Source organism: Megascapheus bottae, chromosome 13, assembly GCF_031878675.1.
Source record: "Megascapheus bottae isolate mThoBot1 chromosome 13, mThoBot2.hap1, whole genome shotgun sequence".
Taxonomy (NCBI): Eukaryota; Metazoa; Chordata; class Mammalia; order Rodentia; family Geomyidae; genus Megascapheus; species Megascapheus bottae.
Window position 1 is genome coordinate 17,246,404 of NC_143521.1, and position 16,403 is coordinate 17,262,806.

The 16,403-nt window shown below is 40.2% G+C and overlaps 1 protein-coding gene and 1 long non-coding RNA gene across 2 annotated transcripts in view; one reads left to right on the plus strand and one right to left on the minus strand.

The window, feature by feature from the left end:
* The first annotated feature begins 4,381 nt into the window (after positions 1–4,381).
* Positions 4,382–9,158, plus strand: LOC150055594 (uncharacterized). The gene is made up of 3 exons (XR_016537381.1): positions 4,382–4,458; positions 4,929–4,979; positions 8,912–9,158. It is a non-coding gene; the product is annotated as an uncharacterized LOC150055594 (long non-coding RNA).
* A 4,513-nt stretch (positions 9,159–13,671) lies between these two features.
* The window catches only part of Uso1 (USO1 vesicle transport factor), a 72,691-nt gene continuing 69,959 nt past the window's right edge, over positions 13,672–16,403 (minus strand). The window contains exons 23-24 of the mRNA XM_090343415.1: positions 15,435–15,650; positions 13,672–14,643 (exon numbers count right to left, since the gene is read on the minus strand). Coding sequence (XP_090199541.1) covers positions 14,557–14,643; positions 15,435–15,650 — 303 coding nt within the window. The 3' untranslated portion in view covers positions 13,672–14,556. The remainder of the gene's footprint in view (positions 14,644–15,434; positions 15,651–16,403) is intronic.

Genomic DNA, 16,403 nt, shown 5'->3' on the forward strand with positions numbered 1-16,403 from the left:
TAACCTAGACTTGGTTTTGCAACATTTTAACGAGAAAATTTGGGGTTTACTTAAAGGTCTCTGCTTCTCTGTTAAATGTTTTTGTCTTGTCTGGTACCAGCCCTAAATGTTTTGTTAGATGTTTTTATGGATTCTTTTTTTTTTGTATCCTTGTCACTAAGACAATTGGTGGCAGGACACAGAATCAGTCTTGGTTCCTCCAGGACTGAGGTGTTACTCTTGCTCCCTGGCCGGCTGCCAGAGAATGGGAGTCTTCATGGGGAGGCGCCCCCTGAAAGTTTTTCAGGGCCCCAGGTGTCTTCCTCACTCTGACTGCTGCCAGGCATGCCATCAAAATTTGTGGGTACTTAGTTTCTACTTTTATCTTGCTTTTTAAGGTATTTCTAGGTCTCGGGCCTGGTATGGCCGCTCCCGCATGGCAGCACTTGTAACAAGCTAAATTACCTTGTAAAAGAACTTGGTTCTCACCTGCAAGAGTAAGATTGGCAAAACTCTTAAAACAAACTTCTGGAAAATGTACAGCTGATATTAATTTTGCATGCTTTAAGCGTAATTGGGTAGAGCTCTTTATATTGTAAATATTGTATCTTGTTTAGCCCAGAGGTATTAGGGAATTGGGATAGTTCCTTGAGTTAAAGTTTTAGATATTTAAATGAGACTTTGTTTACCAATGTCACCTGTCTGTAGAAATCTGAGACTTTTGGTGCACTCTTGCATTTAGAATAAATGGGATTACAACAAGGCAGAAGGTAGGAGAAGTCTACGGGTGTATCGCCAGACTCTAATGGTGGGACTCCGGGCTGCCGCTCACAAGCCCACTAATTTGGCTAAGGTATATTCGGTTCTTCAAGGTAAAATAGAAACTCCTTCTGAGCACTTAGAGAGATTAATGGAAGCCTTTAGACGGTTTACCCCAATGGACCCTGAAGCCCCTGAAAATCAGGCAGCTGTAGTTATGTCTTTTGTTAACCAGGCAGCTTCAGATATTAAGAGGAAGCTACAGAAATTAGAGGACTTAGAAGGAAAAAGTATCCAAGATCTACTCAGGATTGCTCAGAAAGTTTTTAATAATAGAGATGCTCCAGAGAAGAAACAGCTGAGAGCAACACAGAGAATGACTAAAGTACTGGCTGCTGTAGTTCAACAGGGAAGGCCACCACAAAGAGGTTCACGTGGCCCACAGTCTTCGAGGCCTTCAGTTCGAGATTTGAGCAAAGATCAATGTGCTTACTGCAAAGAGTTTGGTCACTGGGCTAAGGAATGCCCGAAAAGAAAAAAGAGCAGATCGGACCAGTGGCAACGAAAAACTTCTGTGTTAGTCACTCATGACGCGGAGGACTAGGGGAGAGACTTATTAACCAAGTTGAGAGCTCAGATTTACTTCCTGCCAGGGGGACCTAAGGTAACAAACTCCCAGGGCAGGCCACTGACAATATTGACCTCAGCACTAGAAGACGAGTATCGCCTTCATCAGCAACAGAACCCCCCTGATTCGGGAATTTATATTTGGCTCAGTTTCCAGAAGCATGGGCAGAAACTGGAGGGATGGGATTAGCTAAGCACCGGCCAGCACTTCATATAGAAATAAAACCTGGGGCCGACCCTGTTCGAGTCCGACAGTACCCTATGTCTTCAGAGGCTCGGGTAGGAATAACTCCTCACATTCGCCGCCTCTTAGACCAGGGAGTGCTGCGACCTTGCCAGTCAGCCTGGAACACTCCATTGCTGCCGGTACGCAAGCCTCACACGGGAGAATATCGGCCAGTGCAAGATTTAAGAGAGGTTAACAAGCGGGTTATGGACATACACCCAACTGTGCCTAATCCTTATACCCTCCTGAATACTCTTGACCCTGAAAAACAGTGGTATATGGTCTTGGATTTAAAAGATGCTTTCCTCAGTTTGCCTTTGGCCCCCAAAAGCCAAGAACTTTTTGCATTTGAATGGACTGACTCAGAAAAGGACATTAATGGGCAACTGACCTGGACCCGACTGCCACAAGGATTTAAAAATTCACCCACACTATTTGATGAGGCCCTCCATGAGGATCTAAGTGAGTACAGACAAAAACACCTCGATTTGGCCCTTTTACAGTATGTTGATGATCTTTTAATAGCTGCACAGACTCGTGAAGGGTATATCCAGGGGACAAAGGACCTCCTACAAACCTTAGGAAAGCTGGGCTATCGAGCCTCGGCTAAGAAAGCACAGATCTGCAAGACTGAGGTAACATATTTAGGCTACCTACTGAAAGGAGGGCAAAGGTGGCTAACTGCTGCCCACAAAGAGACAGTGCTCCGCATACCCAGACCACAATCACAATGACAGGTGCGGGAATTTTGGGGGACAGCTGGATTTTGCTGGCTGTGGATTCCCGGGTTTGTGGAACTAGCCAAGCCCTTGTCCTTGGCTACTAAGGATCAGCAACCTTTTTGCTGGACAGAAGAAGCTGAACAGGCTTTCCAACAAATAAAGACAGCCTTATTGTCTGCCACAGCCTTGGGACTCCCGGATGTTCTTAAACCCTTCCAGTTATTTGTGGATGAGAGTAAAGGGGTAGCTTAAGGAGTTCTGACTCAATACCTGGGTCCCTGGAGACGACCCATTGCTTATCTGTCTAAAAAGCTGGACTCTGTGGCTGCTGGATGGCCTCCCTGCCTCCGAATGATTGCAGCCACGGCACTAATAGTAAAGGATGCAAATAAGTTGACCCTGGGAGAGGAGTTACAGATTACCCTTAGACCCTTGTGTGATTTTTAACTAGATAGATCCAAGATTGGCTCTAAAAGTATCATGGGAAAGATTGTTCCATGTTCTGGGAATGACCTCCCCCTTGTTTAGGGTCCATGTACTTGAACCCCAGGTGGTAACAGCTTGGTGCTCAGTGGTTAGACACCTGAGCCCTGATTCGACCAATGGTTTGAGCCAAATAGCCAATTAGGTAATTGTACTTTCCCTATAAAAGCAGTGTAAAGTTCTTGCTCAGGGCCTTTTCAGCGTTGCCGGCTGCTGGTACTTGGAAGCCCGAGTCTAGACTCGTAAATAAAATGACCCCTGCTCTTTAGCTTTGACTGTGGCCTCTGGTGGTCTTTTTGGGGTTCTAGGAATTCGGGTACAACATAGGCACTCAGCTTGGATTGAAACCTTTTAATGTGCAATTCTGAGGTTATTATCACCTTCCCAAACTTCTAATATTGATGGCAATTTTCTAGTTATTGTCATTGTTCACCAGCAAAATCCTATAGTCTCCTAAACGAATTAATTATGGGTCATGAATGACCACAAAAATGTATTACAATCAAATAGGAATAAGGTGTTAGGCCACAAAGAATGAAGCATTGGCCTAGCAGAGAACACCTGCCCGGTATTATGTAAATAAGGGTCATCAAACATATATATATATATATATATATATATATATATATATTTTTTTTTTGCCAGTCCTGGGCTTGAACTCAGGGTCTGAGCACTATCCTTGGACTTTCTCAAGGCTAGAGCTCTACCACTTGAGCCACAGCACCACTTCTGGCTTTTTTCTATGTATGTGGTACCGAGGAATTGAACCTGGGTCTTTGTGCATGCAAGGCTAGCACTCTACCACTAGGCCAAACTCCCGGCCCCAATCAGACATATTTTTTAAAATGTACTGATACTACACGTTAGTATCTACCTATATAAATGCTTTCCAATTCCCAAATCACCTCCAAGCCAGGTTTCAAACAAATCTTAAAGCTATTCTTGTTGGTGGCATAGGTAATGTTTTTTCATTTGTAAATAATTTTATCTTATAAGAGCTATGAAGAAATAGGTTGCAAGTTAATTTATCTCAATATATTGACAATAACATTTTAATTAGCTTATGTTTTATTTGACTAAATAGTATTTTAAGTGCTGACATATGTAAATATACATGCAAATATATATTTTAAAGTTGTTCCGATTATTCTAGGTTTTATTATAGACTTAAAAGAGCTACTGATGAATAACCAATTGTAGAAGAAGAGACACAAGAATTCTACAGGTATGGAATTCTTAGTTTCTCTGAATAAGTGGACATTCTGCCTCTCCTTCTACATAGTTTCAACAGGGATAAGAAGGAATGTGAAAATGTGAGCCTTTGTGGTAGGCAATATATTTACATAAACTGGTGGTGGAACCGGGGTTTGAACTCAAGGCTTCAAGCTTGCTAGACAGGCACTTTACCACTAGGCTACTTTTTGAGATAGGTTCTTGCTTGCTTCCTGCCAGCACACACCTGGACTATGATCTGCATTTGAACTGCATCCACCTATTTTTGGCTTCAAGTCATTGCATGGATGCACACATTATTCTTAAGGCATTTGAATCATAATCTACATTCCAATTCTTTATTGCCTTCCAGAATCCTCAAATCTCATCTTGGTTATTAATAGCACTATCTGCAGTCCACCTCTTTACCAATTCCCCAACAAGGGTAATGTAAGCTGGCAATAAGTTAGAAATAATAGCCTTGTTTTCACTTGTAGATAAAGAACTGGAAGATGAAAGCAATGCTTCTTGTTGCTTTTTTTTGTGCTCACAGCTCACTGCACTCCAGTAAATAAGCTCTCAGGGTCTATTTCTGCAAATTAGTTTTATATTCTAAACTTTTAGTTAAATTCAATCGGAGGGAGGGAGGGAGGGAGGGAGGGAGGGAGGGAGGGAGGGAGGGAGGGAGGGAGGGAGAGAGGGAGGGAGGGAGGGAGGGAGAGAGGGAGAGAGGGAGAGAGGGAGAGAGGGAGAGAGGGAGAGAGGGAGAGAGGGAGAAAGAAGAGGACAAAAATACTGGGTGTTAGGACCAGAACCATAGTGAAACAGAGACTCAGAGATGAAATTGCCTAGTACATTATTGTGATTATCTGTTGCAAGTTCCCTCAGTCCCCATCATTTTTGCCTCTCCATTTTCACAGGTTCAAGGATTTTATCCAAGACCCCACCATTATCCTTTCTCCTACAGGAAGGTAATTATTCTCTCTCTCCATATATGTGAATATATATATATATATATACACACACACACACACACACACACACACACACACATATATGTGTGAGTGTGTGTGTGTGTATATGTGTGTATAGTATGTAAGGGTAAAGTGTATAAGGGTAAGGTACTGTGCTGCTAGGTTCTCAGGTGCCTTTTGCACTAAGATAGGTAGCTGGAAAGCTTTTGTATGTTTACTACTCTCAGCTTACTCCTCTTCCCTTTTCTTTTCTTTTTTTTTGGTCAGTTGTGGTGCTTGAACTCATCAGGGCCTAGATGCTATCCCCGAGTTCTTCTGCTCAAAACTAGCACTCTACCAATTTGAGCCACAACTCCACTTCTGTTGGTGGTGGTAAATTGGAGATAAGAATTTCACGGGGACTTTTCTGCCCTGTCTTTCGGACAGTTGTGTGGCATTTGGTGCATTCTCTTTTGAGTATTGATTACTGTTATGCTTGTGTCCATGTTATCAATGTTTTAGTTTCTCCCACATTAACAGTTTTTCTTCTTGCCTCCCTCCCACCCCGTTTTCTTGCAGTTTCTCCCCAGGTTTTTATTTATTTATTTATTTATTTTGCCAGTCCTGGTCCTTGAGCTCAGGGCCTGAGCACCATCCTTGGATTTTTCTCAAGGCTAGACCTCTACCACTTGAGCCTCAGTACCACTGCTGGCTTTTTCTAGGTATGTGGTACCAAGGAATCGAACCCAGGTCTTGGTGCATGCTAGACAAGCACTCTACCACTAGGCCAAACTCCCAGCCCCTCTACTCAGGCTTTTATATCCAGCATCTGAATGAACAAAATGGCTTTGGTGTCTTCTGCTGTTTTTCCTTGTTTATTTTGATACCAAAGTCTTATTAACAAATATCCCTGAAGATCCAGGTTGTTTCATCTTATGTCTCCTCATCTGAATTGTTCTCAGCTATTTAATGCCTAGTTTGGAGGTTTCTCTACAGAGGTGTTTTTTTTTTTTTTTTTTCCCCAGTCCTGGGGCTTCAACTCAGGGCCTGAGCACTGTCCTCGGACTTTCTTTTGTGTTTTTTTTTTTTTTAATATTTTTTATTGTAATTAAAAGGGTTACATGATATTTGCCAAATAGAGGGTACATTAATTCACATACATTGATACTCTTTCACGTCTTGGTCCCCATTGTCCTTGGACTTTCTCAAGGTTAAAGCTCTACCACTTGAGCTACAGCACCACTTCCTGCTTTTTTCTATGTATGTGGTAGCAAGGAATCAGACCTGGGTCTTCATGCATGCTTGGCAAGCACTCTACCACTAGGACACACTCCTAGCCTTGCAGTTGTTTTTGGCAGATTTGAATTTCTTCTTCCTGAATTGCCTGTTTTTGTTGGGGCTTCCACTGACTTCCCTTTTATGTTATATTTCAATTTTGGAAACGTTTGCTATTTTAGACCAAGATCTTTTTTGGTGCCTATTATGACATCTTGGACAGTCATGAATTATGTGCTTAGTATCCACATGTTCACCTGAGCATATGTGTCACTCACCTGAGATGACTAAGGTACGAGGGCTAGAGAGGCATTGGATGTTCATCCTCATTGTGTCCAAGTTTGGGAAGTACTTGGGGTCCCTCCCCTGAAGGATAAAAATGAGGGATACTGGCAACAAGACTGGCCCTCTGCCATTTAAATTTTAAGTGCTTCTCAATTAGCTCCGGCAAACTCTTACTGTGATTGAACCATCCTTGAGTGGCTTAGCCTGTTTGGTTAGCCAGAAGTCCAGTGGCTGGTCCTTCTAATTCTAGAGGACTTTTGGTGACATACACATTGTCAGTGACTAGTGAGGACCTATGAAGCTTAGCCTCTTGGGATAAAAGTGTTCCTAGCACTGTGGAGTCCAGTGGTTTGGTGCACTGCTTTGAGGGGATTCAGAGTTTGATTCATCTATGTGGTGCTTCCGGTGGCCTGACCAAACTTAGTATCTTCTGGTCTGGTTCCAGCAGCCTGGATTTCAGTAGCTGTGGCCTCAACTAATTGGGGACACTCCGTTTCTTGCACATGTTTGTTGAGCAAGGTGGCCCTGTGCTACGTGTTTCCTTTGGCTGTGGAATGAAAACTAGCTTTGAATTCATGTAGTTGTTCATGAATAGGCAACTTGTTTCTTTAGGCCCCTTCTTGGTGTTTGAGGAAGGCTGGCACAGTTTAGCATCTTCTGCTGTCAACTTACCCTTGCAGCAGTAGGTTCAGCAGCTTATTTGGTCTCAAGTTGAATCACAGTATTGATGACCTCTATTTTTATGGGACTCAAGTCCAACGGCACAGTTGTGGTGGGGTTTTTTTTATTTGTGTTTTTTTTTTTTTTTTTTGCCAATTCTGGGGCTTGAACTCAGGACCTAGGCACTATCTCTGAGCCTTTTTGGGCTGAAGGCTAGCGCTATACCACTTGAGCCACAGCACTACTTCCAGGTTTTTGAATGGTTTATTGGACTTTCTTGCCAAGCTGGTTTTGAACCATGACTCTCAGATCTCAGCCTCCTTAGTAGCTAGGATTACAGGCGTGACTCACCAGCACCTGGCTTGCATCCTCTTTTTAATGAAAGTCTAATTCATTATTAATAGATTAAAAGATTTACCCTCACAAAACTGCCAAGAGCTAAAATTTGTGCATATAAAGCTGGCACAGTGGCTCACGCCTGTAATCCTAATTACTCAGAAGGCAGAGATCTGAGGATCAAGGTTCAAAGCCAGTCCGGCACAAAAGGACCTGAGACTCTTTATCTCCAGTTAACCTCTAAAAAATGGAAAGTGGGGCTTGGCTCAAGGATAACCTTGAGCTGATGGGCTCAGGGACAACACTCAGGCCGAGTTCAAGCTCCACGACCCACCAAAAAAAAAACCAAAAAAACCCCAACAACTGTGCATATGCATATGTGTGTGAAAAGGTAGTTATTGATCAATAGTTCTGCCAAACTTCTATTACCAAAACTGAGAAGGAAATTTTATAAAGAAACAAAAAAACTTAAACCCACTTCAATTTTTTTTTTTTGCCAGTCCTGGGCTTGAACTCAGGGCCAGAGCACTGTCCTTGGGCTTTCTCAAGGCTAGAGTTCTACCACTTGAGCTACAGCACCACTTCTGCCTTTTTCTATATATGTGGTACCGAGAAATCAAACCCAGGTCTTCATGCTTGCTAACTCCTGGCCACTTAACTTTGATTTTTAAGATTCAAATTATCTAATTTTTTGTTTTCAGAAGTTTTACTTTGAAGTACATCACATTTTAGGTTGGGGTTCATAGTGATTGTTGATTATCACTTGTGGAGTAACACCTATTATTTTAATAACAATTTTTAGAAAATCATTAGTACTCATCAAATTTTATTTTCTCTATGCCCTTTCTATACTCTTCCTAAATTTCATATATTTGACCACATTTTCCATTTTTCCTGTAGCCTTACCACTTTTCTTTTTTTTTTTTTCTTGTCATGAGGCTTGAACTCTGGGCCTGGGCACTGTCCCTGAGCTCTTCAGCTCAAGGCTACCATCCTACTCCTTGAGCCACAGCACCATTTCCAGTTTTCTGGTGGTTAATTGCTGGCTTTGAACTGCGATCCTCAGATCTGATTTTTTTTTTTGGCCAATCCTGGGGCTTGAAGTCAGGGCTTGGTGCTGTCCTTGGGCTTTCCCAAGGATAGGTAGGCTTCTACTACTTGAGCCACAGCACCACTTTCTGCTTTTTCTGTGTATGTGGTACTAAGGAATAGAACCTCGGGCTTCGTGCATGCTAGGCAAGCACTCTAACACTAGGCCATGCTAATGGCCCTATTCTTCCTTTTCTACATATATAAATTGAAAGTGGTGGTTTTTTTGAGCAAATACTAGCTATATTATTTTTACATATCAATTACTTATTAATATATTTTGGTCATGATTTGTGTTTTACCAGAGGAAACCACCAGTGGACAAAAATACTACCATAGTGTCACTATTTCTTCCCATGATCAAAATGAATCTTCCTCTTACCCCTGATGGATGGGGAGATGTGTAATCAATGAACTTTTCCTCAGGAGAGTTACAACCTAAAGCGGCCACTTCCTCCAAGCAATGCTATACTACAGATGAAGACAGAAGGCTTCACTCATTGCTCTTGCACCAGAGTGCACCTTTTCAATACTCCAATACAAAGTAGACACAGTGACTGTATCTCCCAGCATTTCTATAAGGAATCAGGAAAACAACTATAGCTATCTAAAAGATAGTCTCTTTTGTTTCTGGGTAGTCATGTGCCTAGGTAAGAATCAAGGGTTCAACCAAGTAAGGAGAGAACAGAACAGGGAGGGCACCTTACAGTCTCTGCTGAATTTAGGAAGATGTTGATGGAGGGCTCTGTCCTACCCCTTATATTCAAGGTCATAAAGGTACTGTTTTAGTATGTTTTTTTGTTTCGTTTTTTTGTCTTTGTTGGTTGTGGGACTTGAGCTCAAGGACAGTGTCCAGGCCCAGAGCCTACCCTTGAGCGACAGCAACACTTCCTGTTTTCTAGTGGTTAACTGGAGTCTTATGGACTTAATGAGACTGTGCTGGCTTTGAACTTAGAGCTGTGATCCTCAGATCTCAGCCTTCTGACTAGCTAGAATTACAGGTGTGAGCTACCACGCCCAGCTCCTGTTTCAGTATTTCTTTAAAAAAAAGTATTCTGCAGTATTTTCTGCTCATATTTGCATTTTATAAATCTTAATGTGCTACAGACAGAGACTGGTGGAAGGGGAGTGGAAAGAAATAACCAGATGAGATCCAGGTTAGATGGATTCAGAAGTCATCCTGACAAAAGGTATCCCTTTAGCTCTAGACGGAGCTGTGCCTGAGGAGACCTTCTGTGTGTGGTAACTACTTCAGATCAGACTGAGTTTGGTCTATTAGATCTGAGTTTGCAGATGTTTCTTTCTGAAGGCCAAGTCACTAATGCTGACTATGGAAACATCCAAGCCTTTCTTTAACCTGTTCCTCGGCAGCTGCTCCAACTGGTTCCTTCCAATCTTAGGGAATCCTACTTGCGACTTTTTTTCTTATAACTTTTAATTGGTGAGATTGCTTTAGCTAGCCTTCAACTTTAGTAATGTGTGCCCAATAAGAGAAGTCTCTTCGGCGTTTCCATTTGCCTTACCTTTTATTAAGGATATAAAAGGATTCATAGCTGAATTCTGTAAGACTTAAAGACGAACACAAGTACTTTTCATGCTGTTCTATGAAATACAAAAGGAGATCTTAGAGCACGCTGGGCATAAAAGTGAACTATTCGAGTCCAGGTTGGAGATATGAGGGAGGGAACAGGAAAGAAAGGGAGCAGATGACATTGTATGAAAGGAAATGCACTTATTATCTGACTCATGTAAATGTAACCCCTCTATGCATCACCTCTATAATAGCAATAAAGTACCATTTTAAAAGGGAGGGATGGGGGCCAGGAGTTTGGCCTAGTGGTAGAGTGCTTGCCTAGCATGCACAAATACCCAGGTTCAATTCCTCGGTACCACATACATAGAAAAAAAAAGCCGGAAGTGGTGCTGAGGCTCAAGTGGTAGAGTGCTAGCCTTGAGAAAGTCCAAGGACAGTGCTCAGGCCCTGAGCCCGAGCCCAAGACTGGCAAAAAAAAAAAAAAAAAAAAGGAGGGATGGGGTGCTGGGAGTTTGGCCTAGTGGTAGAGTGTTTGCCTAGCATGCACAAAGACCTGGGTTTAATTCCTCGGTACCATATAAATAGAAAAAAGCCAGAAGTGGTGCTGAGGCTCAAGTGGTAGAGCTGTAGTCTTGAGAAAGTCCAAGAACAGTGCTCAGGCCCTGAGCTCAAGCCCAGGACTGGCAAAAAAAAGGGATAGGGAAGGATCACTACCAAATTCATTCTATGAATCCAGCATCACATTTATCCCCAAACCAGGCAAAGACTCAACAACAAAAGGGACCAATATGCCAATTTCCCTGATAAATGCAGATGCAAAGCTTCATAATAAAATACTTGCTACTTGAATTTCAAGGAGAAACTAAAAATTAAGTCATCCCAGAGATGCAAGACAGGTTCAATATATATATATATATATATATATATATATATATATATATATATATATATATATATATATCTCAATGTGTGTAATATACCACATTAACAGAGCCACTGATTAAGAGTCACATAATTTCAATAGATGCAAAAAAATAGCCTTTGAAAAAAATCCAACATACTTTTATGAAAAAAGCTACAGAGAAACTTAGAAGGAACCTAATAGCATAATAAAGGCTATCTTTGACAAACCACAGGAAACATACTAAGTAGTGAAAAACTAAAATCAGACTTTCTATACCTTTTCAACAGTTCCTAGCTAGAGCAGTAAGACAAGAGAAAGACATAAAAGGCATCTATTTGCTGATGATACAATTCTATATAAGACCCTAGAGATGTTACCTCCAAACTTCTAGAGCTGATCAATAACTTTGACAAAGAAGCAGGATACAAGAGTAACTCACAAAAATCAGTAGCTTACTAAAATCTAAGTGCCAATGATTGTATATAGAGATTCCCTTCTTGAATACTTGTTTGTTAAATACGTCATTTGAAATATGATGTAAAAATCAATGTTAATAAATTCTTTAAATTAAAAATATATGTTAAGTTAAAAAAAATCAGTAGCTTAGCCTGGTGCTGGTAGCTCATGCCTGTAATCCTAGCTGCTCAGGAGGCTGAGATCTGAAGATTGAGGTTCAAAGCTAGCCTGTGCTTGAAAGTTTGTGAGACTCTTATCTCTTAACCACCAGAAAACTGGAAGTGGCCCTGTGGCTCAAATGGTAGTGTGCTAGTTAGCCTTGAGCTGTAGAGCTCAGGGACAGCACCCAGACCCAGAGTTCAAGCCCCATGACCTTAAAAAATAAAAATAAAATAAATCAGACACCAGTAAGTGGAAAGCAGAGTTAATACTGTGAACATGGCTACAGTGCCAAAGGTGACCTACAAATTAAATGCAATATCCATCAAGACCCCAATGTCATTCTTTATGGAGACAATATCTTTCTTGGAGAAAACAATCCCAAAAGTACGTGGAACCACAAAAGACCCTGAAAAGCCAAAGCAAATTTTGGCAAAAAAAAAAAAAAAAGGAGCTATAGATATCACAATTCCAGCCTCAAACTTTTACTACAGAGCTATAAGTACAAAAAAAAGCTTGGTATTGACATACTGGAACAGACTAGGAAACCCAGAAATAAACTCATTTACTTACAGTCATCTGATATTTGAAAAAAAAAAAAGCTAAAAATATATGCTGGCAAAAAGCCTACTCAACAAATGGTTCTGGGAAAACTGAACATACATATGGTGAGGCATGAAATTAGATCCAGGTTAGAGAAGGTAAAGCAGATAAACATTAGAACTTATTGGAGTAGACAGTAACTTCTGAATAGAGTTCCAGGGGCTCAGCATACTGGAGAGACTAGACAAATGGAATTATATCAAACTAAAGCAAAAGACAGGATTAATTAAGTCAAAAAATTTTTTTAAAAAGAAGGGAAAAACCCCTACAGATTGGGAGAAGATATTTACCAACTGTACATCTGACAAGAGCTTAAGTCCAGAATATACTGATTCCCTCCCCCAACCCCTCAAAATCAGTAACCAAAGTAATGGGCAAAGGAACAAAACAGGCTTCTTAGAAGAAGAATGGCTAATAGACAAGGAAATGCTCAACATCCTTGGCCATAAAGGAAATGCAAATCAAAACACTGAAATTCCATTTCCGTATAATTGGCCATTATTGAGAACACATACAATAAGAAATGCTGGCAGGGATAAGGGGGAAAAGAAACTCTATTATACTGTTGGTGGAAATGTAAATCAGTGCAACCACATTGGTAGGCAGTTTGGAGGTTCCTCAAAAAGCTAAACATAGAACTACCCTAAATATACCAGGCATCTATCCAGAATATTACAAGTGAGGGTACACTGAAGACACTTGCACATCCATGTTTGTTACTGTACTATTCACAACAGCCAAGCTATGGAAACAGCCCCAATGCCCTACAAATGATGAATGGATCAAGAAAATGTGGTATGCATATAGAATGGAATTTTACTGATCTATCAGAAAGATGTCATTTGCAGGGAAATGGATGGACCTAGAAAAAAATTACATTAAGTGAAGTCAAGTCAGATTCACAAACAGCCTTTGTTTTCTTTCATATGGATAAGCTCAATTAAAATACAAACGTACTTTATAACAGATACATTGTTTATGCACATGCACATAAACTGACTAAAGGATGGTATACTTAGGGATGGAATCCAACAGTGTAAGTCCTCTGAACAAGTAATGAACTGTTTAACAAGACGAATAGCAGGAAGTGGAGACATGTTTGGCAAGGAAGGGTAGTAAGGAACAAACTGAACAAATGGAGGGGAGAAGGTGAGCAAATGCAGTCATTATATTCAATGCACATTATGTAAAAAGTGAGCTATGTCACTTGAGAGCAGGGATGCGAGGAGGAAAATGGGGATAAATGGTGGAAGATGTATTATACTACAGCCTGGCTTACCACAATGTAAACTCTGAACAACTAATTAACAATAAAGAATTAAAAAATTAAAAACTTAAAAGACAACACCCCTCCCCAAGAAGAAAATACTTTTTGTCAAAACATAAAGAGAACCATGACCAGGGATTAAGTGAACATAATATCTATTTTTATTATGAAAACATTAAACTTTTGACACTTCATCTGCTTTTTAAAAATCTATTATCTTACTTAAACCTATTCAGCAAAAAATGCCAATAAATTATATAAATCATAGTTTGGGTCTTTGTAAAACTCGGAACGATTTATGGTCATCTAACAATGATAAATCTGAGTTGCATAAACTGTCAACTTGTAATTGGTTAACTTACTATTTGTTGAGCTTAAAATGAAGAGAAAAACCAACGTTTCCAGTTTCTTATATCCATCTTCCTCTTCACTGTGTCAGCATTCCTTGTCTTCACAGGTATAGAATGCAGCCCTACCAAGTGGTAAGGCACTTGCTCTACACTGCCCTGCCCTGCTCATTTGGGGAGTCATGTCAGATGCAAGGATACAAAGGATACAAAGTCAGGGCTATCTTGCCTTTAAGGAAACTCCTCCCTTCAGAAAGGAAATCATCAGGGAGGAACTCAAATGCTGAATTTAGAAACAATGATTCCAATTCAATACACATTTAATCAAATGTGTTAGTACTAAAAGTCACAAATTCTGAAAAGGAAACCAACAAACTAAGAAGGCAAACAGCATTGCCACCACATGCCCTAAAATGCTGTATTTTGGTGTCTGATGATCCTTGCAAATTGTATTGTGACATATCACATGAATTTAAATAAAACACGTGTTCCACATAAAGTTAAGGGTCTTAGCATTTTCAACATGGGTGGCAACATTTAAAAAAATACATCAAAAGTCTTATTAGTGAATGTTTCCACTTGTTTTCTAATTCTTTATTTTCTGTGGAGGGAAACAAAGCACTGTTTCAGACTCTGTCTTCAATTAACAAGACAACCTCTACCTTTCCTAGAGTTTAACACTAGTTACTATCCTGGTCCTTGACATCTTCATTTTCTTCATCCTCATCTTCCTGGTCTCCAGATTCTAGTTCATCCTCTTCTTCAACCTAAAGGGAAAATAGAAGTTTAACATATGGACCGATATGCACAATAAAGGTACATATCATATAAACTTGTATTCTAGTAATTATAGAAGAATCTGATTTCCTGATTTAATGCTCAAGGCTCATCTTTCCTTATCTGTTTTTGACAGCACTAAGGTTTGAAAAATCAAGGCCTTGCATTTGCAGGGGTTCTACCACCTGCACCATGCTGTCAGTTACTTTTTCAGAAAAAGTCTCACTTTATGCCCAGGCCAGTCTACACTACAACTCTCCTACTTTGTTTCCCTCTGTCGTGACGGTAGGCACAATACCATTGTGCCCAGTCATTGGTTGAGATAAAGTATGGCCTCACACTTTAAATCCCTCATCCCTGCCTTCCCAGTAGCTGTAATTATAGGTTTGAGTCTCTGTGCCTAGCTTCCTGTCATTCTTAATGTGAATAAGATATATATATATATCAGTTAATTTTACTAATGAATGGCTATACCTCTCTTCACACAAATCTGAATCAGACAGGGTTGGGTGCTCAGAGTGGTTATCACAAGAGCCATCAAGTCAATTCACTTTCTAGGCTCCAGGTCGAAAAGGAAGCAGCTTATTTAGGAATGGTGAAGATAAATTTAATCCGAGTCTTTAATAAATTCACTGAATAGCGAAAGAAAGACTGATAATACCAATTCATGAACCCACATATCCATCTCTAATAGTCACAGTTTCTCCATGCTACATTAAATATAAAAATATGCCTTACAAACAAACATAGTAGAATGTTTTTGGAAACATTTCAATCTTACTGGATGACCAAGATCCTTGAGTTTACTCTTCAATGACAATATTTTCTGGTCTTGATCGGCCAACAGCACCAGGAGGTCATCCTGTTCTTTCTTAGAATCTATAATTTCCGATTCTAGCTTGTCTTTCTCATTTTGTAAAATGGCAATTGTGCTGTTAGATGAATCCAGTTGCTCTTTAATGGCAGTTCTTTCCTCAGACAGAGCTTTAATTTCATTCTAGGAAAAGAGAGGTGAAAGTCAGGTTTTTCCTTCTCTTTGGGGGCAGTACTGAACTATACACACGGTCCAGTAATCTAAAACCAGCATTTATACTCCCAGTGTTTTTTTGTTTTTTTTTAAACAGAATTCCTTTCTATGACAAACTGCTTAATTTATCTAATCTGAAGTATTTAAGGGTGGGAATTGATAGTTTTAAAATATACATTCAATAACATGAAAATCAGACTATTCAGCAAAAGTGGTTATTGTGAAAACAGAATAGAATATCCAAAATTTATTTTGGGGGCCAGGAGTTTGGCCTAGTGGTAGAGTTCTTGCCTAGCATGCAATTGAACTCAGGTTCAATTCCTTAGAACCACATACATAGAAAAAAGCCGGAAGTGGTGCTGTGGCTTAAATGGTAGAGCTCTAGCCTTGAGAAAGTTCAAGGACAGTGCTCAGACCCTGAGGTCAAGCCTAGGACTAGCAAAACAAACAAACAAACAAACACAAAAACACTATAGAAGACTGGTTTAGATCAGAATTAGAACTCACAACTCAACAGAAAAAAAACTTTAATTTTATACACAAAATTGTTTCAAATAAAATCTTTGTTTAAAAATGTTTTGACCACAATCCAAAATGTACAATTAAGCATCATGCTCATTTTCCCATGGTTTAGACTTTAAAAAAAAAATAGGGGCCAGGAGTTTGGCTTAGTGGTAGAGTGCTTGCCTAGCATGCAGGAAGACCTGGGTTCGATTCCTCAGT